Below are 26,523 nucleotides of genomic sequence, written 5' to 3'. Positions count from 1 at the left end.
GAAACACGAGCAAGTGAAAGGATTCTATAGTTGAACCACGAGCGAAGCGAGTGGTTCTAAAATAGAATCCTGAGCGTAGCGAGTGTTATAACACACGAGAAGTAAAATACATTTGCACCCGTGTGTAACAAAAAACTTTTCCCCTCACTATAGCGAGGAAAGTGCAACATCCACAGGCGTTAGATCATCTTCATCACTGGAATCACTCATTTTTTTACGATAATACGATATTATAACAGGAAACTCTGGAAGTTGTGTATTTTTACGTGCCGGAGTCGGTAAGAAAATTTTAGTTTACAATGTTGACATTTCTGACGATGCGTTTTGAAATTGCATCGACTCAACTTGTGCGTTCAAAATTACATTCGACATCATTTAAAGAAACAAATGTTTCTTACGGAATTTAAGGTTTATGACTTAAAATCATTAAATAAAGCTAAATTTGGTATTTTTTATTAAATTCTCAAACCATTTATATAATGACAATTAATATCGAACGAACCATTATTATGAGCTTTTTACGTTATATATATAGTCTCTATAGTTTTACGTTTTGTTATCTGTCAAAAGCTACTTAAACACGCTCCATCCAAGGTCAAATTACTTTCCCCACTAGTGGATAAAATGCGTTTTTCCCCGCTTGTTTTAAAGGTTAAAAGACGGCTTTCCGAGCTAGTGAGGGGAAAAAATATTTACCTCCCCATAGAAAATGGACCAAATGTTTCTCGATTTCAGGGTTGGTCCCATAGTAAAAGTTGCTCGGTATAATCCCAAAACCTCCCTGGCAACGGGTATGGACTTATCCACAGTATGGACTTATTAACATATCCACAAAAACGTACAAAACATCTTTAACACGCGCGGGAACAATCAAAACGTAGGTTCAACACAAAATCCTTCCAAGGGCGACGCCGACGAGTTTACAATTTTTTAGAATTCCGTAGTCAACAGGAACCCTTTAGTTTAGCCATGTCCGTCTGTCTGTCCGTCCGCGGCGCGGCTTTGCTCCGTGGTCGTTAGACAGACTTCCAGACAACCTTCAAAATGAGTGTCCCTAAAACTTTACACGGGTACAATAATATTTGATAAGGTGAACCACTTTGTGAAGTCATTAGCTACTTAGCCTTGACAAAATACTCGTAACTTCGCTGTTATCGAGGAATTTTCCGCAGCCAACTGCATTCATCTAATTATATCCATAATGCAATGTTCAATTAGATTTGTTGTTCAATGATGATTTTTTTTCCGAGTTGCCTTGGATTAAAACTTCAGACGAAAGTCAGTTTTAACTTCTGTACCCCTAGTACAAATGTCATTCGATAGCGTGACATGACGTACGCGTTTGTATGGGATTTAGAGTTTTCAAAACGTCTATCGCTTGGCGCGCTGTTCAAAACCCCATACAAAAAAAATGATACTTAACGCAAACGCGTACGTTACGTCACGCTATCGAATCAAATTTACACTAGGGGTTCTGGAGCATGGATGGACGAATAAAAAATAGAAGACTGCCTGACGAATTGACAGTGCCCATACAAAGTAAATCAGGCGCTAAGTCTAGCCTTGCACGATCATCTGGGTGATTTTATTAAACAGATAGGTAAGTAGTAAGTAATATTGTCTTCGGTTACCGCGATAGTTACTCATGAAATAAAACTATGAAAACGGATTATATCGCGTATGTTGAATTTATAATACATCCCGACGTTTCGAACCCTTAACAGCGTTCGTGGTCAACGGGTGACGGGGTGGGATTGGAGATCTGACTGCAGCGCTGTACGCACGTCGCTCGTGCATGAGAGCGCTAGCGGCCGCGTCTTGTCTCGTGATGCCGAAAGTAATACTACTTGTATAGGGAACAAGTGCTCTTCCACTGCTGTGCCACTAAGTTTCCGATATAATCAAGTGTATCTGTTTTTCCCCTGCTTTGGGGTCTACCCTACGGCTAATTGGTCGTTCAACCTCCGCGCCTGTGCTCCTCTCGCTGTCCAGCGCTAAACGCCGGGCTGCCACTACGCCAGGCCAGGACAGTAACATCCAGCTACACACCGATCCAAGTGCCGTCACCAAAAAGGCTAACGACCCACGCGTTTAAGCCCCAATTAAACACTATTTTTGTAGCCTAGGCCTTGTCACTCATCTGCCCTAGATACCTAACGCTACAAGTGGCAAGTGGCGTACAGCGCTGCAGTCAGATCTCCAATCCCACCCCGTCACCCGTTGACCACGAACGCTGTAAAGGGTTCGAAACGTCGAGATGTATTATAAATTCAATATACGCGATATAATCCGTTTCCATAGTTTTATTTCATAAGTAGTAAGTACTTAATGTCAATTAATTTTATTTACTGTAGCTCAGCAGAGACGCTGCTTTTTTGCGCAATTTAATAGGATGCCTACACCAGAAATGAATAAATTTGTTAATAAAGCCTAGGTGCTTATAACGTGTTGCACTCAGTTGGTCGTAGTTTACATATGTAACTTGGTCTAAGTAAGACTAATTTCAAGTTTGTCTTTTGAGGGCCATTATTGATTGATTCTTGATAATATCCTTCAACAACATTGTCACTGTATCGTCAAGTAATTAAGTAGTTGTTTGAAATGTGAAGTATCACCGCGATAATAAACATGTTTTCAAATAGATACCTAACACAAGTAAATCTTGTATTTCTCAGTACCTTAGATTGAGAGACTAAAGACGAGTGAGAAATAGGTATTTAACTGGTGTCATTTATGTCTAAATGCACTTTAGGACTATTAAATAAGTACTATATATATATGCATGATATAAGATATGCGGCAAGAAAAAGACTAGCCGATGGCACGGAGGATGTGCGAGATATACATAGTTAGTGCAAAGATGACTGATATTTTTGTATGTTTGTTGTGATTTTTTTTGTTGTGGAGCAGTTTGGATAACATAAGCTGAGACGCTGAAATATTTCTAGAGCCTCCAATGGCTTCGTGGATGGACTCACTCCAGTGCCGTAGAGAAAGAACTACGAGACATCCAGGCATTATATAAAAACAAAAAAGGTAACATACCAATTGGGAGCTAAATAGCTGGTTAGTAGCTTCTTTGCTTGCTCGGATACCTATATTCAAGTCAATAATTTTATTAGTTACCTATCTAATTAGAACGAAATGATAAACAAGCACAATACAACTGAGATCAAAGCCTTTAAGCCACCTTTCAGCTGGTGTGTGTGTACTTCTGCTAGTTATACATAATTAATATCGAACGAACCATTATTATGAGCGTTTAACGTTTTGTTATCTGTCAAGCTACTTAAACATGCTTCATTCAAGATCAAATTACTTCCCCACTAGTGGATAAAATGCGTTTTTCCCCGCTTGTTTTAATGGATAAAAGACGGCTTTCCGAGCTAGTGAGGGGAAAAAATCATTACTAATTTAGTGAGTCTGTTTTCAAAAAAGTGATCTGATAAAAGGCAAGATAAGAAGACGTGCTAATAGAAACCAGTACTTGTTATTTCAATTAGGTAACAAAATGTGTACAATTTCACAGACTAAATCTATCAATTTTACATTTTTGCGACTAAAATCGACACCGGCCTCTTAAGTGCTATTTAAAAACTCGATGAAAATGTAAATATTTATTTAGTACATTATTGATGATAATGATTGTCTTATTTTTTCAGTGCAATCAGAGGACTCGAATGAAACTATTAGAGAAAAAATATCGTATTACCTGGAGAGAACATTTTTGTTTCCATTCTTTCTAGTTAGTTACTGCTTCTTCATTGGGCATTTCAGCGGCATGACTACGTTACAGGTATATGCTTAATCCTTACTTAGATACTTGAGTTTTGTTGAAGTTCGACGAAATCTCTACCATATCTGAAACTGACATATTATGTATGTACATAGTTTCTACGTTGTCGTTGGCTAACATCGCAATGTACAGCGGCATCAGGGGCCCTATTCGAGATGCACAACTGTCAGTTTCGGCTTCAACATCAGTTCAACAGTGGAATGAATCATTTGTTCATCAACTGTGGAAAGTATCATTTGGTTGTACACCAAAACTCATTCATTGAAAAAATTATGCAACAAAAATCAACTTTGTTTTCTTACTACTATACGGTTTAAAATGGCTCTGAACTCTGCGTGGTTCGGTTTGGTTTCGTTGTCACCTAACTGTGGATTGCTAATGTCAAATTTACCTATTTGACAACACACGATTTCTTCCATTCAACTGAAGTTCAACACGAAACGTCACTTAACGCATGTCGAATACCGCTCCATCAGGTAGCTGTCCGTGTGTCTGTCTAAATCTAGATTATGATTGTTAGATGAAGATGGATGAAGAGATACAGCGATTACAGACCTATGTAAAACGTGACCCTCTTTCTAGACTGAGATTATATCATTCATGACATCGACAAAGCTTTCCACATGGATTGTGAGATAAGCCTGCGTTGACAATCTTAACAGACGTTGAATCATTCGTGTTCGATAAAACATTAACATGATAAAAACCACTTAATCCCAGACATGTTATCAGTTTCTTCTAATAATAAGTATCGCGGACTACAATAGTTTGCATACCTACGGATAAATACAGGACCTATTATGAGCTCTCGTTATATTTATCTAAAGAAATAGTTATTAGTTATTACTTACAGATTGCGTACGCCAATTCCCAAAACGATAGTTATTTGTTTTAACCTCGGGTATCAATATTAGCACGAGGAGTTTAATTAAAGTCAAAGCAAGCGAAAGATTACATCATCGACCAGTGGAATATTGAGCTTTACGAGGGCTTCAAGGCACGAGGGTTAAACATAGGTACTTTGCTACCGAGAGTACCGCGTGAAACACAATTATTTTTCTCCACATCGACGGGAGGAAAATACTAACTATAAAACATTAATAGGTATATACAAATCAAATTTAAATGAACGCTATTAAATATTTTTCATTTAAAAGTTATCAAAAAGTCAATCCCACCAGCCAACATGAGGAAACAACTCAAAATTCAAACTCTTGTGAAAATGCAACTCACAACGACGAGACTTAATCGCGTAAAATAAGTTTTAAATTTACCTCCGACGTTTCGACGACGGCGTTGTCCCCGTCGTCTCGGAAAAGACTGGCTAAAGTTGACATCAACATCTTACAGGCGCGCGAGTTTTTCGAACTACCCACACTTGGTCTTGTTTATTAACTTGAATAACAATGAGTAAAAATCGTAAAAGTTGAAATCAGTGTATTACCTACTTATACCGCTTACACATTTTATGAAATTATTTTAGTTTTGAGATGAAATGGTTAAAAACCATTTTTTGCGAAATTACCACCGGCGAAATTGTGGCATGACCACTAACTATGCATGGCATTTGCAATGACAAAGTGTGGCCATGTCAGCATTAAAACAAATTTCTATGAAAATACGACGTATTCATAATAACACTCCCTTACTTCGTTGTGTTCAAGTCTGTGCAAAGTAAGACTCTATGTATCATTACATTAATGCCCACAACACAAGACAACTCTGTTAGACGCCAAATTTTAGTATAAATAACATCGGGGTAATTAAAATATTTTTTTTATTACGTTATTAAAAACGTAATGATTAGTCAATTTAGTAGGTAATTTTATTGTTGATCATAATTTGTGCCTAATGTGTTTGCATGGGCTCGCGCAGACATACGCGGTGTCCATATTCCAGATGTTAGAAGCTCCGATAGACAAGTACTACGCCACGTTGATCCTGGGCATCGTGCAGATATTGGGTTCTGGCGCGTGCGTAGCGCTGGTGCACTACACGGGGAAACGTCCCTTGGCGGTATTCTCCACGGCGGGTGCGGGGACCTGTTGCCTACTCGTAGCGGCATACGACGGCTACATACAAACGGTAAATATTTGTATAATAAGTGTTCTAAGAAACTATACAACACTGTTTTAGTTGGCTTGTGACATTTTATTCTTCAATGTTTTATGAATGCATACCCGCCATTATCACCATTTCTTGAGCTGTCATTTAATACCTTCGCGATACAAGTAGGTATAGGTACGATTTTTCCTATATATTTATTTATTTAAACTTTATTGCACAAAATATATACAACAATGTACAAATGGCGGACTTAATGCCAAATGGCATTCTCTACCAGTCAACCATAGGGCCAAACAGAGACACTTACAATTGGTGCAAGGAAGGAAAGAAAAAAAAAACAATAAATTAGAAGAAAAGCAAATTATACTTATAAACTACATATATAAAAGTTTGATCAGATACTGCAATGTAATGAAAATTGCATGCAAGTTCTTGTTCTTGCTACTTTAAACCTCGCTTTACATAAATACAAACATACCTACACACACATTGCACACTATAAATACCGACCTCGACGACGGTTCGACGGCGACGGTTTTGACGACCGGTCTGCCCGTGAAGCCGATGGTCCTGGGTTCGAATCCCGGTAAGGGCATTTATTTGTGTGATGAGCACAGATATTTGTTCCTGAGTCATGGTTGTTTTCTATGTATTTAAGTATTTATATATTATATATATCGTCTGAGTACCCATAACACAAGCCTCCTTGGGCTTACCGTGGGACTTTGTCAATCTGTGTAAGAAATCCTATGTGGGGCATTTCACGTCAAGCGGGCAGCAAAAAAATTGTCAGGTTCTGGATTTTGTTCATAGTTGGATTAATTGGACCTATATGTGAACTAAAAAATTTGGCATCATTACTTTTTTAATATATTGCTTCGTTAAAAAATTATACGCATTGAAAAAAACTACAAAATTTGAAGAACGGATTTTTTAAAAATTATTATTGTAATTCTTTCAATGGATTGAATAATAACTAAATAGTGATTATTTGAGAATATTAGTTGATTTCCTTGAAAATTTATAAAAAGAGTTTTTGTTATCTTTTTTTCATATAACAAACCGGAAGTTAGTATTACATATCTTTTGTTTGTAACGTTGTGTTTTGTTTTCAGTACGATTGAATGAGACATGATTTGCTTTTATACATCTTAACCGATGAAATATTGTTTATTGCTTTAATTCCGTTACGCAAAAGTAAAAAAAACCCGTAATTGGCCATTAAAACTGCCACATAGAACTACCTACATAGTACGGAGCGTCGCGCAGTATTTTCGAATTACTTCATGAATCTTCAAAACCAATCGAGATGCCATTATAAAAAAGATTATAGGACATTAGTACACCATAAGCTAAATTATTGTGTAAAAATAAAAAATATAAAAAAATGCGAAGTTGGAAAAAAAAAGATATTTAATACTAACTTCCGGTTTGTTATATGAAAAAAAGATAAAAAACTTTTTTTTATAAATTTTCTAGGAAATCAACGAATATTCTCAAATAATCACTATTTAGTTATTATTAAATCCATTGAAAGAATTGCAACAATAATTTTAAAAAATCCGTTCCTCAAATTTTGTAGTTTTTTTAAATGCGTATAAATTTTTAACGAAGCAATATATTAAAAAAGTAATGATGCCTAATTTTTTTGTTCACATATAGGTCCAATTAATCCAACTAAGAACAAAATCCAGAACCTGACAATTTTTTTTCTGCCCGCTTGACGTGAAATGCCCCATGTGTCGTTTTCAAGCAAAAGGTACCACATTGTCGCTTACAATGAGGACGAAATTTGCTTGCATCTTTATATGAATAACCTGTTAGAGGGTTCTTATTGGCAAGCGACAATGTGGTACCTTTTGCTTGAAAACGACACCTATAATATTTATTTACTTAAATAATAGACACATACATACATACATACTATAAATATAATATTGATGAATATTATTCAAACTCTTGTTTTAGCAAATGCTTACGTAACATCCGCTTGAAAGAATACTTACTTGGAGCTTGTCTGATGTTTTGTTTGTGATATATATGGGTACGATGGATACAGCACCGGGTTACCTTAGTCCATGTCTCCAAAAGGAGTTGTTGTATACGCTTACTTTATTTGTGGGTCAGGACACGAATTAATCACATCACATTATTAATTTTGACAATTTCCTTGACATAGAGATACAGGGACGTTTATTTATAATTAATATACCATTTTTTTGGTAATTGTAACAATTTTTTATTCATTATGTATTGACTCTTACAATTAAATAAAGATATTTTAGTATAAGATAATTCCATGGTCGGCAACAGGCGGTCTGCGAGCCTCCCTTGCTATTTTGTATGTAGGTAATATTGACAAACGACAATGTCTGATAAAGTCACAACTATTAATAAAGTGTGGCCCGCTTCAACTTTGTTAACTACTATGTAGCCCTTGACTGCTTAAATGTTGCCGACCACTGATCTAGGCTATCACAACTGTTACATCTATCACATAATAGGTAGAATAGCACTTGTGGTTGGTTTAATGATTCTTATACACTAATTAATATGAAACACTTAATAATATGTGGAATGAAGATCAAGATATTGGCCCATAACAGTAGAGGAAACAAAACAAAAAAAAATCACTATTCACTGTTAGACACTAGCTGCTATGGGCAATTGATAACTATGAGTTACCATAAATACTGTCACTTCTTCTCTGGAGGGGTGGTCTTTTTTCGGCGGAACAGCAAAACATGAGGTTCTGAAAAAAACAGTAAATACAGTCATTAAACATAAGTATTAATAACATTTATAACACAGTTGTGTTTAACAACAACACAATAAAATGAGAGATTTAACTTCCAATTCCTGTTTTAGCACCAGACATTTTTTCTTGCCATATGGTTTTTGTTTGTATAGCAAATCTACAGTAAGTATAATCCATACTAGTCCATACTAATATTATAAATGCGAAAATCTGTCTGTCTGTCTGTGTGTTACCTCTTTACGCTTAAACCACTGAACCGATTCAATTGAAGCATTTAGCATAGAGATAGTTTGAGTTCCAGGGAAGGACATAGGATAGGTTTTTATCCCGAAAATCATCCCTTAAAAGGGGAAAAAACGGGGTGGAACATGGTGGAATTGAGATAACTAATGAATTGCCTAATAATTTGTGTGCATATCATGCTCAAATTGAATGATTGCTATTAGACTTTTTCCAAGCACTAAACTTACTCTAGCTGCTGTTACTGATTCCACGCAGACAAAGTTGCGGGCAAAAGCTAGTCAGTAAATATAATAAAACAATAACAATCTCATCCTTGATATAAAACTAAACATCACTTCAAAATACATACTTACCTACCTATACATATAAAGAATGTTCTAGAATTCTGTTGTAGAGTAGGAACCTTTAATTAAGTTTTCAAAATTCTAGAAATCAGTTCTACGGGAACATCGCTTTTTAGGGTTCCATACCCAAAGGGACCCTATTACTAAGACTCTGCTGTCCGTCTGTCTGTCACCAGGCTGTCTCTCATGAACCGTGATAGCTAGACAAGTTGAAATTTTCACAGATGATGTATTTCTGTTGCCGCTATAACAACAAATACTAAAAACAGAATAAAATAAATATGTAAGTGGGGCTCCCATACAACAAACGTAATTTTTTTATGGCATTTTTTGCGTCATGGTACGGAACCCTTCGTGCGCGAGTCCGACTCGCACATGGCTGGTTTTTTTTTCTTTTTTCCAATATGTACAAAGGTTTACTGGAAATACAATTCAATTTTAATATCCATCGGCCATATTCTGTTTGTTCAAATTAGAACCCTATGACTAAGCTATTCTTACCGGGTTCGTGCATCATATAGTGAACCCATCCTTCACTTTGCTGCACTCCAATGCCTCGCCATTCTTGTTCTGACATTAAATGATCCTTGGGAACTAGTTTCACCATTTCTTTTGGTAACACCACATGCCTAAAAACAGAAAGAGAGTGTATGGTTTATTAAAGGTATGACGGGTAAATATTTAAAAAAAGGTTATTTAATTATTGGGACCCTAACGAAATAAAAAACAACAGGATAAGATTAAGGCCTCACAGTTATGAGTAACTCTACAATACCCTTGAGCTGATGATGAAGAACATTTCATTGTAAGGTTAAGTTAACTGAACAAGTGAATCGATCAATGCTGCTATTCGAGGATGTAAACAATTAATAGGTATTATTAGTATTAACTATTTATACTATTTATTTACCTGTACTCATGTTCCTCGTCGTAATACTTATCCGAATAGTAAATCTCTTTTGAGTCTTTTGGCATTGTAAAGGTTATCAAAAATCATCCAACAAAATTTTAACACTTATCCAGTAGGCACTTTGTATTTATAAAGAAAAATAAAGACACTTTCCAATAGATACTGCAGTTTCACTTTCGGGAACCTTGCAAACAAAGAAATCAGGGAAACAACAACAACTCAAAGAATCACACCGCTGAATACATTAGACAGAGAAGCGTTTAACGAATTTGAAATTCGAAATCTGTAATGTTGCCACTGTTGCCAGTTTATTAAGTGCGTGCGTGTGACCCTGAAATTTATTTTATTAAATATTATAATATAGTTGGTCAACATAGACCTAGCATTACATAGACCAGCTATACGCGTGCGCCCGTAAGGGATAGACATAGATGACGTCATAAACGTGGGGATACCATATTGGTAAAAATTACCCCAATATTTGATATCACGTTGGGGCGATTACCCTGGAGGCAAAGTTAGCTTGTTTGACGGTATTAAAAAAATGTTAAATAAAATGTCAATGGGCCGCTCTTTTTAGGCGTATGAACAATGAAATACCTCCTATAATTCGCGCAGGTGGTACAAAACTAAACATGTTTAGTAAATAAAATGTATTATGGGTTTTAATTTAAAGAAATCACAAATCGCAATCACACCAATTAATGTACACCACATTTAATCTTCACAACATTTGTTTATTTATTTTTTGGAATTAGAAGTACGAAAAAACTTCGAGGTCAAAATTACCCATAAATATATGATATTTTCATCTGGTATCCCTAACATGATTGTTATGCAGCTAAATTAAGACGAAGTTAAAAATGGCTGACCTCAGACTCCTACCTACCTACGTAATTTGGGCGGATAATTTTACAAATAATGTTTTGTTAATTTGCGTAAATAATTGTGATATTTTTATTGAAATCGTTTGATTCTACATTGCTTTGAGTGTAACGTAATTTTACGATGTTATTCTCACATATTGCGTTAAGAGGAAGGTGTAAAATACCGTACTTACGTGTGAAAGGTTATGATCTCATATTTTTGCTCAGAGCGGCTATTACAGCCGATTACAGAACAATTCACCAGTATATTATCAAAGTTCAAGCATTCAAAATGCTATCCATCACTATATTTCATAAGAGAAAGCACAATTTCATACAAAACAACGATAATTAAACAAGCAACGAACAAACATGACATGTCACGTACTTATTTGTTTGCCACAACCTCGGTTGTGGCAGCGGTGGAAAAGTGAAACTATGACAAGGACAAACAATAATAGCGCTTTCTCTGCTACTCCTACTGAAAGATACATAAGACTATCCCGTTCGGTCATTTTCCCCCACCACTCATGACCGATCCAGTTATACTAGATTCATGTTGGTCAAGCAAATCTTGTCTTTTTTTGTCAAGGCAACCCTGAAATTTATTTTTTAAAATATTATAATATAGTTGGTCAAGCAAATCTTGTCAGTAGAAAAAGGCAGCAAATTCAAAAAATGTAGGCGCGAAGTATTATCGTCCTGTGGGAGTGCGGTGAGTTGATGGCAGGAACATTAAAAGCGCGAGTTGTGTTGAATACAAAGTTTAATACTTACATATACAATAATTATTAGTTGTAACTAACTCTACATTCCATAGTTTTAACCATGCACGTGTCGTAAAATCTCCTTTTCTTCTATATGTCTACCTGACACTTGACAGCTTAATCCTCAGAATAATGACTAAAGCATAGAAGTCGGGCAAAAATGCTTCGCAAATATGTATATATACCCGTACTTTACTTCCTTACGAATTAGATAATGTGCCGAAAAGAGATGCATATATGCTTGTTATTTCTCATTTACGTACGGTGTCATAAGTTTGATAATTTGCTAGGGATGTAACTGTGTCGACTTTTTATATCGATAAATTATGCATAAGTTTATGTGCCGTGTAAAAGAATAATCACGAAATTGGAAAATTGATAATAGTCTAGCTAATGAAAGTTGAACCTGAAAAAACGCGGCAATTTCAAGAAATCTGTAGCAGGCGGCTCGTTGAAATGAAATGAAATGCGTTGAATACAAGGATTGCATAACTTTTTCATATTCTAAAAATCATTAAAAAGTATAAAAATTATGCAATCCTTGGAATCAAAGAGCCGCCTGATATGAGGATTAATGCATGTACCTAATATAGCTTTTATCTCATTTGCAGTCTACCACGCAGAACCGTCTAACTATACCTCTCGTTTTTTTATCATTAGAAAGAAGGCGAGCGATCTTAACGTGTCGTTTTATCGAAAAACACTTTGAAAATAAGTCACAACAAATATAATATACGATCATTTACATACGTTTGCTTTCATAAGTAAAATATTGCTATATTTATAAAAAAACTTGTCAATAAAAAGACACGTGGAAATGGTTTACCGTTTTTTCTAATGCTAAAAGACTAAGTATAGTTTCTAGTCATGTACAGTCAGCTGCAGAGAAAAGGCACCCCCCCCCCCCCCCCCTGCATACAAAGTTCTGTAAATTAGTATGGACGTGGGGTACCTTTTCTCTGCAGCTGACTGTACCAAATAGGAAATGAAAAAAAAAAAGTTCGTGTAATATTTTTTTTTTTTAATAATAGGGAATATTACGCGAAACTCGGCGTAGGTGGCGCCACTATCACAATCTGAGGATATATCGCGAAACAAGAAAATCTAACTTTCGTTATCTAACATCTCTGTCACTCTTGCGTATTCGAGCGATAAAGAGGCAGGTAGATAACGAAATTTCGGATTCGAGTTTTCCGGTAGGTCCCCTGAAAACTTGTCAAAAACCTGTTAAAGGTACAGTATGAATAAGTTACTCTACGGTGCACTAAAAAAGCTAGTGCTGCACTCTGGTGGCAGAACATTGCAGTAATATCCCCTATTCCTCGTCCTTTGGAAATCTGAAATAAAAAGTTGAGTTTTGTGACCAACAATATTAATAAAAGGAACATTCATCAATGATCATTAATGTCTTTTTTATTAGGGTTCCGTACCCAAAGGGTAAAAACGGGACCCTATTACTAATACTTCGCTGTCCGTCTGTCTGTCACCAGGCTGTATCTCATGAACCGTGATAGCTAGACAGTTGAAATTTTCACAGATGATGTATTTCTGTTGCCGCTATAACAACAAATACTAAAAAGTACGGTCCCCTTGGTGCGCGCGTCCGACCCGCACTTGACCGGTTTTTAGTATTAAACTATAGTCTGGCAAACACAATCTGTCAGTAAGTAAGAACAAAGAAAACTATAGGTACAGTCGATCAATTAAAATGAGACAGTCCTGGGCCAAACTATAAGAAAGCTGTAAATGTCGATAGGTTATTGATCTGAGGTCGATACATCACTATGCCAAAAATATAACCTTTCATACTTAGCAGAAAAGTTCGAAAATATATGCAAAAATCTATATAGACTTGAATGCAAGTAATAATTACATAAACAACATATCGATTTCTATGTTTAGGATCAGGTCCTATAAATTAATTTCTTCAAAATTGAACAAAACTCACCGATTAAAGGTTATCGGTTCGTGCGTATTTTCTTTTCTTCCTGTATGCGATTTACAGCCCTCGATCACACAACTCAGCACGTTTTCCAACAATCATTTCAGGAATAGCAACAATATAATTAAAATAAACCAAGATGACCGCTGAAATTCCCGAAATATTTCAACTAAAATAATACGACTATGTCAAGTTGTTACAGTTGGCACCTACCTGTGAAATAACGAACATATATTTTATTTGGCTGGATTATATTATAATAGGACCATTTGACATTTCCCTCAGTTCATCTTATGACAATACTGAAAAAAACGAAAGAACTTGCGGATTGTTGTCTCACTCACTCATAGACAAAAAGTAATAGCGTGTTGTGAATACGATATCTTTTACCAAGCTTTTATTTTTGCCCGGCTTCTTTGCTTTAGTCATTATTCTGAGGCTTAATCTTGCCGTGGTTATTATTGTAAAGGTTGCTTCACACATGTATGTGGTCGCCACACCACCCCCCCACGGAGAGAAATAACCCACTAGGCGATTTGTTTCTTTGCAAGGGAAAATTCACCAAGGGATTTAGGAACTGCGGGTCGAAAATTTTGTTTTGACCTCTAGTATACGTGTACCAAACGGCTAACCTGTACATCGATTTGCGGTTTTTTATGCGAACAGCCAAAGATAGATATAACTCCGTAATAGATGGATACAGTCTAAGGAAAAAACGTGCCTCGAAAATCACGAAAATTTGATTCTCGTTCAGAGGGCGCTACTAGTTTTGGCTTACTGTTGTATAAATGGCGTTGACGGTTTCGTTTGTTATTTAACAATTTTAACGCATATCAGTGAAAGAACATGGGTCAAAATCATAAAAATAATTAATGCAAATAAAAAAAATCATTTATCCATATTTAAATACATTTTATCGTATTTTTATAAATCTTAATTTTTAGTTTTAAAGTGTGTCGACAGATGGCAGTGAATTTACTGGGGTTACAAAATTTACTATGACAGTACCGCTCTATAGACCTGTACCGCTGGCTATATTTTGACCCCTAGGTTATAAAAATATTAAAGTCAATTCTGTTTTCGCTTATGAATACTTTGTTAAGATGTAAATCTTACATTTTGTTTTGTGTCATATATATAATTTGCTTTTCTAGTAATTTGTTATTTTGTGGTAATTATTTTTTATTTTGAATTATTTTGGAGAAAAAAATATTCGAGAGAAAACATGTAACTGTGTTGCATTTAGGATAGTGTTTTTAGTGTGAAAACATAGTTTGTGTCAATTACGTCCACTGCAATCTGATACTATGTCATAATATTCTAAATGACACAAAAAAAAATTAGAGTTAAAAAAAATTACTTAGGTCGAATTTAATCGTTTAAATAGGTCCATTAAATGATTTTGTGTCTTATCAAGGCATAGCTTTATAAGATATTTGATGATTTTGTTGTAACAGGCTGTCACCGTTACAAAAGAATATTAAAGATATTAGAGTTTACATCTTATTAATTTGAAATGCGGGATAAATAAGATGTATGAGTTTGTGTCACTTGCATCCACTGCATAAACAAATATTACAAAAATATTATTTGCGTTCAAACGAAGCTAGCGGGCGGTCTGAATGGGCAACGGAGGCCGTGCAGGGTGGGGCCGCGGCGTGACCTTGCCGTACGTAACGCATGTTTACTTCGCCTGTGCGCCAAATTAACGCAACTTATTCAAAGAAGTTACGCAAACAACACAACAACAAGCAACAAGCAAGCAAAGAATGCGTCGAATTATCTTTTACCTATTTAAAACTTATAGATATTGTACAATGTCACCATTATGCAAAAGAACTGTAAGTACATGTTTGATTTGCGAGCGAGCTGGCAACATTGCGCAGGGAAATCTTAAAAATATCGCGTTTACGTGAACGCCACATACATTTGTGAGAGTGATAGGGAAAAGGTACCACTAAAGTAAAATTTGGTTATTAATACCGTGACTTTCTTTCATTCTTTGATAAAAAAAAATTGCTATTTATGCAACAAGTGCGGAAATCATCTTTACGCACGTGTATCATACAATGTTTTACTATGCATTGTGCGCGTAAATAAAAAAACATATCATGGCAAATAAGTTTAATTATTAAAAGGAGTGTTTTAAATCGACACGAGTTGCGAATTGCCTATTCGCACGTGTATCGTACGTTTTACAGTACATATGGCCCTTTAAACTTTCGACATATGCACGGTAAGTGCTCTTTTCCGCACTAGTGCGAGAAAGTAGCACCATATGTACTGTAAAAAAAAATTGAAAACAAAAAGCACTAGTGCGGAAAAACAGTACTTTCCGCACGATATGGCTCCGTAGGAAACGCACTTTTCGAGCACATGCATTGTAAAAAAAAATATAGGACTGTATCTCCTAAACCATGCGTCGTAGCGCAAAAATAATAAAATTTACGTTCCCCTTTATGTAACCCAAAAGTAATACATGAAAAATACAATGAAAAAAAGAAACAAAATCTTTATAGGGCTGTATTAGCTGTATCTCCTAAATCGTGCATCGTAGCGCAAAAATAATCAAATTTTCGCTCCCCTTTAAGAAGCCCCTAATTAAGATTTAAAAACGCAAAAAAGAAAAAAAAGAGGAAAAAATCTTTATAGGGCTGTATCTCCTAAACCGTGCGTCGTAGCGCAAAAATAAACGTTTCGGTCCCGTTTATGTAACCATTAATTTATATTTAAAAAAAACGCAATAATAAAAAAAAAAAAAAACTTTTTAGGGCTGTATCTCCTAAACCGTCGTAGCGCAAAAATAATCAAATTTTCGTTCCCCTTTATGGAACCCCTAACTAATATACAAAAAACACAATGAAAAAAAAAACAAAAAAAAATCTTTATAGGGCTGCATCTCCTAAATCGTGCATCGTAGCGCAAAAATAATCAATTTTTCGTTCCCCTTTAAGAAACCCTTAATTAATACTTAAAAAAAAAAAAACAAAAAAAACAGGAAAAAATCTTTATAGAGCTATATCTCCTAAACCGTGCGTGGTAGCGCAAAAATAACAAAATTTTCGTTCCCCTATACGGAACCCCAAAGTAATATACAAAAAACACAATGAAAAAAAACAACAAAAAAATCTTTATAGGGCTGCATCTCCTAAACCGTGCATCGTAGCACATAAATAATCAAATTTTCGTTCCCCTTAAGAAACCCTTAATTAAAACTTTACAAAAAAACCAGGAAAAAAACTTTATAGAGCTATTATAGCTATATATATATAGATATAATATCTCCTAAACCGTGCGTGGTGGCGCAAAAATAATAAAAGTTTCGTTCCCCTTTATGCAACTCATAATTTATATTTAAAAAAAACGCAAAAAAAAATTAAAAAAATCATTATAGGGCTGTATCTCTTAAAGCATGCGTCGTAGCGCAAAAATAATAAAAATTTCGTTTCCCTTTATGAAGCCCCAAAGTAATATACTAAAAACACAATGAAAAAAAAAGAAAAAAAATAACAAAAAAACTTTATAGGGCTGTATCTCCTACACCGTGCATCGTAGCGCAAAAATAATTAAAAAAAAAACCCTTTTAAGAAACCCCTAATTAAGATTGAAAAACGCAAAAAAGAAAAAGAGGAAAAAAATCATTTTAGGGCTGTATCTCCTAAACCGTGCGTCGTAGCGCAAAAATAATAAAATGTTCGTTCCCCTTTACGGAACCCCAAAGTAATATACAAAAAAACACCTTTAAAAAAAAACAAAAAAAACTTTATAGGGCTGTATCTCCTAAACCGTCGTAGCGCAAAAATAATCAAATTTTCGTTCCCCTTTGTGGAACCCCAAACTAATATACAAAAAACACAATGAAAAAAAAAACAAAAAAAAAATCTTTATAGGGCTGCATCTCCTAAATCGTGCATCGTAGCGCAAAAATAATCAATTTTTCGTTCCCCTTTAAGAAACCCTTAATTAATACTTAAAAAAACAAAAACAAAAAAAAACAGGAAAAAATCTTTATAGAGCTATATCTCCTAAACCGTGCGTGGTAGCGCAAAAATAACAAAATTTTCGTTCCCCTATACGGAACCCCAAAGTAATATACAAAAAACACAATGAAAAAAAAAACAACAAAAAAATCTTTATAGGGCTGCATCTCCTAAACCGTGCATCGTAGCACAAAAATAATCAAATTTTCGTTCCCCTTAAGAAACCCTTAATTAAAACTTAAAAAAAACCAGGAAAAAACTTTATAGAGCTATTATAGCTATATATATATATAGATATAATATCTCCTAAACCGTGCGTGGTGGCGCAAAAATAATAAAATTTTCGTTCCCCTTTATGCAACTCATAATTTATATTTTAAAAAAACGCAAAAAAAAATTAAAAAAATCATTATAGGGCTGTATCTCTTAAAGCATGCGTCGTAGCGCAAAAATAATAAAAAAAAAACCCTTTAAGAAACCCGTAATTAATACTTAAAAAAAAAAAACAAAAAAAACCAGGAAAAAAACTTTGTAGAGCTGTATCTCCTAAACCGTGCGTGGTACCGCAAAAATAATAAAATTTTCGTTCCCCTTTATGCAACCCATAATTTATATTTAAAAAAACGCAAAATTTAAAAAAAAAATCTTTATAGGGCTGTATCTCCTAAACCATGCGTCGTAGCGCAAAAATAATAAAATTTTCGTTCCCCTTTATGGAGCACCAAAATAATATATAAAAACACAAGAAAAAAAAAGAAAAAAATAATAACAAAAAACTTTATAGGGCTGTATCTCCTAAACCGTGCATCGTAGCGCAAAATAATCAATATCCGTTCCCCTTTAAGAAGCCCCTAATTAAGATTTAAAAACGCAAAAAAGAAAAAGAGAAAAAAAATCATTTTAGGACTGTATCTCCTAAACCGTGTGTCGTAGCGCAAAAATAATAATATTTTCGTTCCCTTTTATGAAACCCCAAAGTAATAACAAAAAACGCAATGACAAAAAAAAGAAAAAAAAAACAACAAAAAAAACTTAAGGGATGTATCTCCTAAACCGTGCATGGTAGCGAAAAATATTCAAATTTTCGTTCCCCTTAAGAAGCCCTTAATTAAGATTTAAAAACGTAAAAAAGAAAAAGAAAAAAATCTATATAGGGCTGTATCTCCTAAACCGTGCGTCGTAGCGCAAAAATAATCAACTTTTCGGTCCCCTTTATGTTACCATTAATTTATACAAAAAAAACGCAAAAAAAAGATTTTTTTTTATAGGGCTTGATCTCCTAAACCATGCGTCGTAGCGCAAAAATAATTAAATTTTCGTTCCCCTTTATGAAACCCCAAAGTAATATACAAAAAACACAATGTAAAAAAGAAAAAAAGAAAAAAAACAATAAAAAAAACTTTATAGGGCTATATCTCCTAAACCGTGCGTCGTAGCGCAAAAATAATCAAATTTTCTTTTCTCTTTATTCAACCCTTAATTTATATTTAAAAAAAAAACGCTTTCACTAAACTGCTGTAACTCGGAAACTTAGAATCCACAAAGGGGACTTTACTAAATTATGACACATATTAAAGCCTGACCAGTAATATATGATCATTGTCAAGAGGGCGCTGTTCATTCTCATGTATAGGGTGACAGTTCAGTATAGTATGAAAAAATATTGTATTTAATGAACATCATCATCATTGTAATTAATGTTGCTTGCCACGCTTAAACATAACAAAAATCACAATAAATTGCGTCTTAAAATAAACTTAAAAAGTCTACTAAAAATCGAAACAAAAGTAATTTTTAAGTCGCTGATGTGACATTCTCAATCAAAAGGTAGGTAGCACTGTCGTTTACCATAAAGACGAAATTTGATTATATCTTTATACAAATAACCTGTCAGAGAAAGTGGTACCTTTTGATTAGGAACGTCACAAATGTTGGTCAGTATGAGGAGTGCAGCCTACAGTTTATTTTTAATTATATTTATATACCTACTACGGTAAGATTGATAAGACAATGTAATTATGCCTCCGAATGAAATAAATACACTGTATCGGAAAACTAAGTGGCGAGACAGCTCATAATGCCATCTCTTTCACTCTTGGTTGGTCTTAACAAGGGTAAAGGAGATAGTATTAAGATCTCAGTCGCAAGCTGATATTACGGCAAGTATAATAAGCACCCCACCCGCGTAGGTACCCTTCCCCGCGCACGCCCTTCTTGCTCAATTGAGTTTTATTTTGCCAGATAGTAAAAAAACCGTGGATCAAAATGACCCAAATTATGAATGATGTCTCAATGTGGTATTATAATATTGTAGACGTAAACTTAATAACATGAATTTTTTTTTGTGGCAGATACAGGGTGTTAATTAGAAAAAATTTTTTTTTAAATAAAAGCGGTGGATGAATTTGACACAGATTTGTTTGAATAACATATAACAATGTTCTGTAAAGTACAACACTTCACTTACCGACTCTAATATTTTTTTAGGCGTTTTAGGATCAATATTAGGTATTTATTAAATGCCATTATACCCGTGGATGAAAATGACACAAAATGCGTGTGTAGGTCGGAAGCCACTTTGCCTTTACAGGGAAACAAAGAATTTCGTCTCTAATATTTTTTTTACAGAATGCTGATTGAAAAAAGAAATACCTAAATTTCTACCTAAGCAAATACCTAGGATGACACAAAATATTATTTTTAGGTTTAGTATATGGTCTGGAAACTATATATAAAAAATAAGCAACATTAATATTCTTATAACCTCAGAAGTTATTGGTACAGGTCTACTAGTATAAGTTACTCTATGGAACAGCTTACACTATATTTTCACCACCTTGTACGTTTTGTAGACTAGACTATTGTCCCAAATTGGGGTTTCATATTTATTCCGACCATGATTAGGAGCTATCAAATCAAACATACCTATTTTTATTAAAATCTGACTCACAAATAAAAAACGGACCATTAATAAAACTGTATAATGAGGGCTAACGCGTATGAATTCGCCGCTAGGGGCGCTAGTGTAGATGGTGGTCTTTTCCATAGTTCGAAATGTCAAATGTCACTTGTCACTTCAATGACTGACAGCTGTTCTTTAGTCTTTTGGACCACCATCAACAGAGGCGCCAACTGTTGAGCAAAAAAACGATAGCCCTCATTAATTACATCAACGTAAGAAATATCACATGTCACATGTTTCTTTGTTATGATAATTTTATCTAACCTGAGGCTTTCTTTTTTTCTATTCAACGAAGCCGGAGAGCGGCAAATTTGTTTTTCATCACACTTGTTCGAAAAGATCTTATTTCATGCAGGTGTACTGAAGGGAAAAGGCGTATATTGTTCCTGCGGGAGTTATACCTTTCTTGTTTTAATTAGATATGTCACTAATTCATACGAAGTACGTACCAAGTAAGTTATAAGTAAAATACTTTGTTTAAAGTATAAGGGTGAGTAAGGGAGTTTTACTTCTAAAATACTGACAATTATAATTTAGTATTTTTGTTTATAATATTTAATTGGATTAATAAAATATTTAAAATATTTTTACACAAAATTTTCAATCGTGGCTGAATGCCGAAGGTCTGTGCCTTAGATGCCTAACCTGTCAAGAAATGACAATATGGCGGACGAATATTTGAAATGTCACCGTATTTTATAATTATTTCCCTGAAAATTTAATTTTTCATCACAAGTGTAACGAAAACCATTGTGTGTTACTCCGGGGGTAAGAATATTGTAAACTCCTTCTTTACAAAATCTCACTTACCCCCCTCGTTGCACAATGTAGGTACTAATAGCACAGCGTGTCGGAAGTTGATACTTTCCGCACGGAAATCAGAAAAGAAATGATTGTTTTTTTACTCTCCTGTAAAAGTCTAAATGTTATTTGGATTGCAGGTTGTAGAAGGATATTGAATTCAGCTACCTAAAATCAAGAAGTTAAATCACAATAACAGGAAATAAGTAAACGCTCAGTGGTGGTAGCGAGCTAAGCTAACGAGTTATTAACCGAAGAAAAAGTTTGTAAGAACTAGGTACCTATAGCCTATGATATGCCTATATAGCGGGCCGCGACGCGACTTGCAACTTGCAAGCATAAGGTCCACGAGCGCAAATGACGTGCGCGTCTGTGTGCGTGCACCACACACACGGGAATATGGCGGCGCCGCCCCCGTCAACGCGACGGCGATAATCACTTTGAAATCTCAAAATTGAGAATTCACTGAGCTCCTGTTGTCTCTTAAACAAGAAATATGTGACGTTTTCAATCAAAAGGTACCACATTGTCGCTTGTCGATAAGGTTGATTTCTAATTGAATAATAATAATAATAAGCCTTTTATTCTGAGCTTCTCTGCTTTGTATGAGTACTAGGCATGTTCTTGTTTGTTATATTATGTCCCGAAGCTCAGTTTGCCTCTTGGCATAGGCCTCCTCTAACATTTTCCATTGGAACCTGTCACGTGCAATGCAACTCTTCTCCAGTGATGTCCAACTGTGAGTTTTAGGTCGTCTTCCCATCTTGTCTGTTGGTGACCTGCACTTATCGTAATGTATGAAGTTCTATTTTCAAATTTTTTATAATTGACTAAACCGTATCGATAAAATTCTTATGCTTGAGTCAGAAGTGCCATAGACTATCCAACGTTGAAAAACCTTTTGCCCTTTACACCGTGCCAGTGTAAGATACTTGTAAGACTATTGGGTATTACAACAGTAATTGAAAGAGTACTGTAAGATTAAAATTGATCTTCATAAGAACGTAATAAGATAACAGTAAGAGCAATCGCTCTTATATAATGCGCCCAATTCGACACTTACAAACGTTTGCAAGTATTCACTAAGAGTATCGAAAATATGGTCTTAGGATACTTCTTAATTTTGCTAGCAGCCCTTTTTTTAGGGTTCCGTACCCAAAGGGTAGAAACGGGACCCTATTACTAAGACTCCGCTGTCCGTCCGTCTGTCTGTTTGTCCGTCCGTCTGTCACCAGGCTGTATCTCATGAACCGTTATAGCTTTATTATAGCTAAATTTTCACAGATGATGTATTTCTGTTGCCGCTATAACAACACGTACTAAAAACAGAATAAAATAAATATTTAAGTGGGGCTCCCGTACAACAATGGTGATTTTTTTGCCGTTTTTTGCATAATGGTACGAAACCATAGGCGTACCCACGGTGGGGCAGTTGCACCACCCTGCTCTCTGACCCGAAGAATTTTTAGACAAAGTGAATTTAATGACATTGACAAAATAAATAATCATATACTAGCTACGAAATGTTAGCTGGATTTCGCCTGAACCCCCGCAGGTTATTATTGAAATAAGGTGTAGGTATCAGGCATCAGTCAATAAAAAAACCGGCCAAGTGCAAAATCATACACGCGCACGAAGGGTTACCTACCATTACGAAAAAAAAAACGGCAAAAAAATCACGTTTGTTGAATGGGAGCCCCACTTAAATATTTATTTTATTCTATTTTTAGTATGTTGTTATAGCTATCTAGCTATCACGGTTCATGAGATACAGCCTGGTGACGGATTCTTCATAATAGGGTCTCGTTTTTACCCTTTGGGTACGGAACCCTAAAAATAATTCTTAATTTCCTACTACTTAGTTTATTTACTCGTACTTCTGCCCCACCCCTGAAAAATTCTTGGTACGCCCATGTACGGAACCCTTCCGTCCGACTCGCACTTGGCCGGTTTTACTAAGTATTCCAAGATTCAGCCAATATTAGCATGAAACTGGAAGTACTTATTACCTTACTCTTTGGTACTGAACGTAGATATGACACGAAGTTCCTTGACAAATTATTCTTGAGGATAGCAAAAAGTACGAGTATGTACATATAATGACGTACTTATAAGTATGTAGATATATTTTTGCGGCCTTCGTTGTGTAACATATTATTTCAGGTGACTGTACCTATTTCTTTATCTTGCTGAATGGGATACTGTGATTTCAGAAAAGTATAATTTCGGGCTACTCGTGGATTCCCACAAGCCTCCTTTTGATGCTGGCCTTCATCACACACACGGGGATCAGGTTACTGCCTTGGATTCTTATTGGTGAGGTAATGTAATTTAATCCTTTCCTTGATTTGATCTATAATTTGTTATAACTACATTATCTAGTCTAGGTATTAAAATAAAATTATGAAATAGGATGAGCTGGTATATTAGATTGTTAACCAAGGGATGAAAGGCAATCATTCCTGAATTGATGCCTTACACCCGAGTTAATAAACACTCTACTTTTCATTTCGAATACAAGGAAACTAAAATGCATGTGTTTTTTTAAAAACATTGGTAAAGTATAAATTTTATAGTATTTCTTGAGGGAACTTTCAATTAACAATTTAGGCAAAAGTATCGTTGTTTATCTCAGAATAATGACTAAAGCATAGAAGTCGGGCAAAAATGCTTCGCAAATATGTATACCCGTACTTTACTTCCTTACGAATTAGATAATGTGCCGAAAAGAGATGCATATATGCTTGTTATTTCTCATTTACGTACGGTGTCATAAGTTTGATAATTTGCTAGGGATGTAACTGTGTCGACTTTTTATATCGATAAATTATGCATAAGTTTATGTGCCGTGTAAAAGAATAATCACGAAATTGGCAAATTGATAATAGTCTGGCTAATGAAAGTTAAACCTGAAAAAACGCGGCAATTTCAAGAAATCTGTAGCAGGCGGCTCGTTGAAATAAAATGAAATGAAATGCGTTGAATACAAGGATTGCATAACTTTTATACTTTTTATAATTTTCATATTCTAAAAATCATTAAAAAGTATAAAAATTATGCAATCCTTGGAATCAAAGAGCCGCCTGATATGAGGATTAATGCATGTACCTCATATAGCTTTTATCTCATTTGCAGTCTACCACTCAGAACCGTCTAACTATACCTCTCGTTTTTTTATCATTAGAAAGAAGGCGAGCGATCTTAACGTGTCGTTCTATCGAAAAACACTTTGAAAATAAGTCACAACAAATATAATATACGATCATTTACATACTTTTGCTTTCATAAGTAAAATATTGCTATATTTATAAAAAAACTTGTCAATAAAAAGACACGTGGAAATGGTTTACCGTTTTTTCTAATGCTAAAAGACTAAGTATAGTTTCTAGTCATGTACAGTCAGCTGCAGAGAAAAGGCACCCTCCCTGCATACAAAGTTCTGTAAATTAGTATGGACGTGGGGTACCTTTTCTCTGCAGCTGACTGTACCAAATAGGAAATGAAAAAAAAAAAAACGTTCGTGTAATATATATTTTTTATTTAATAATAGGGAATATTACGCGAAATTCGGCGTAGGTGGCGCCACTATCACAATCTGAGGGTCTATCGCGAAACAAGAAAATCGAACTTTCGCTATCTAACATCTCTGTCACTCTTGCGTATTCGAGCAATAAAGAGGCAGCTAGATAACGAAATTTCGGATTCGAGTTTTCCGGTAGGTCCCCTGAAAACTTGTCAAAAACCTGTTAAAGGTACAGTATGAATAAGTTATTCTACGGTGCACTAAAAAAGCTAGTGCTGCACTCTGGTGGCAGAACATTGCAGTAATATCCCCTATTCCTCGTCCTTTGGAAATCTGAAATAAAAAGTTGAGTTTTGTGACCAACAATATTAATAAAAGGAACATTCATCAATGATCATTAATGTCTTTTTTATTAGGGTTCCGTACCCAAAGGGTAAAAACGGGACCCTATTACTAATACTTCGCTGTCCGTCTGTCTGTCACCAGGCTGATCTCATGAACCGTGATAGACAGTTGAAATTTTCACAGATGATGTATTTCTGTTGCCGCTATAACAACAAATACTAAAAAGTACGGTCCCCTTGGTGCGCGCGTCCGACCCGCACTTGACCGGTTTTTAGTATTAAACTATAGTCTGGCAAACACAATCTGTCAGTAAGTAAGAACAAAGAAAACTATAGGTACAGTCGAAGGCAAAAATATCGATTTAGACAAATGGCTTCAAAATATGTGAACACGATTTTATTGTCTGAGCGTACACATATTTTTGAGACTTTGACTGTACTCATCAATTAAAATGAGACAGTCCTGGGCCAAACTATAAGAAAGCTGTAAATGTCGATAGGTTATTGATCTGAGGTCGATACATCACTATGCCAAAAATATAACCTTTCATACTTAGCAGAAAAGTTCGAAAATATATGCAAAAATCTATATATACTTGAATGCAAGTAATAATTACATAAACAACATATCGATTTCTATGTTTAGGGTCAGGTCCTATAAATTAATTTCTTCAAAATTGAACAAAAGACATTATCACAAAGGGAACTTCAAACCATTACAAATAAAAACTCAGCACGTTTTCCAACAATCTTTCAGGAATAACAACAATATAATTAAAATAAACCAAGATGACCGCTGAAATTCCCGAAATATTTCAACTAAAATAATACGACCATGTCAAGTTGTTACAGTTGACACCTACCTGTGAAACAACGAACATATATTTTATTTGGCTGGATTATATTATAGAACTACATAGGACCATTTGACATTTCCCTCAGTTCATCTTATGACAATACTGAAAAAAACGAAAAAACTTGCGGATTGTTGTCTCACTCACTCATAGACAAAAAGTAATAGCGTGTTGTGAATACGATATCTTTTACCAAGCTTTTATTTTTGCCCGGCTTCTTTGCTTTAGTCATTATTCTGAGTTGTTTATGGAATGGGGAGTCAAATATCAGAACGGAAATTGTATAACAAATCCATTTAAACTCAAGATTTCATTGCTTATCGTCAAAAAAATCGTACTTCGAACGTAAAATGCTCTAGTGCAGAC

General features: G+C 35.0%; 2 protein-coding genes across 2 annotated transcripts in view; one reads left to right on the top strand and one right to left on the bottom strand.

The window, feature by feature from the left end:
• The window catches only part of LOC134754481 (facilitated trehalose transporter Tret1-like), a 75,141-nt gene that overhangs the window by 46,717 nt on the left and 1,901 nt on the right, over positions 1 to 26,523 (top strand). Inside the window, exons 7-10 of the mRNA XM_063690814.1 lie at positions 2,949 to 3,036; positions 3,663 to 3,796; positions 5,672 to 5,881; positions 23,650 to 23,757. Coding sequence (XP_063546884.1) covers positions 2,949 to 3,036; positions 3,663 to 3,796; positions 5,672 to 5,881; positions 23,650 to 23,757 — 540 coding nt within the window. The remainder of the gene's footprint in view (positions 1 to 2,948; positions 3,037 to 3,662; positions 3,797 to 5,671; positions 5,882 to 23,649; positions 23,758 to 26,523) is intronic.
• Positions 8,078 to 10,420, bottom strand: LOC134754457 (cyclin-dependent kinases regulatory subunit-like). The gene is made up of 3 exons (XM_063690790.1): positions 10,119 to 10,420; positions 9,710 to 9,837; positions 8,078 to 8,615 (listed from the first exon to the last, which is right to left on the bottom strand). The coding sequence occupies exons 1-3, from the start codon at positions 10,181 to 10,183 to the stop codon at positions 8,560 to 8,562; spliced, it is 249 nt and encodes an 82-aa protein (XP_063546860.1). The 5' UTR covers positions 10,184 to 10,420; the 3' UTR covers positions 8,078 to 8,559.

The sequence above is a fragment of the Cydia strobilella genome, chromosome Z (genome assembly GCF_947568885.1).
Source record: "Cydia strobilella chromosome Z, ilCydStro3.1, whole genome shotgun sequence".
In the NCBI taxonomy this organism is placed as follows: Eukaryota; Metazoa; Arthropoda; class Insecta; order Lepidoptera; family Tortricidae; genus Cydia; species Cydia strobilella.
The sequence above is the reverse complement of the archived record's forward strand: the minus strand, read 5'-3'. Positions and strand labels throughout refer to the sequence as shown.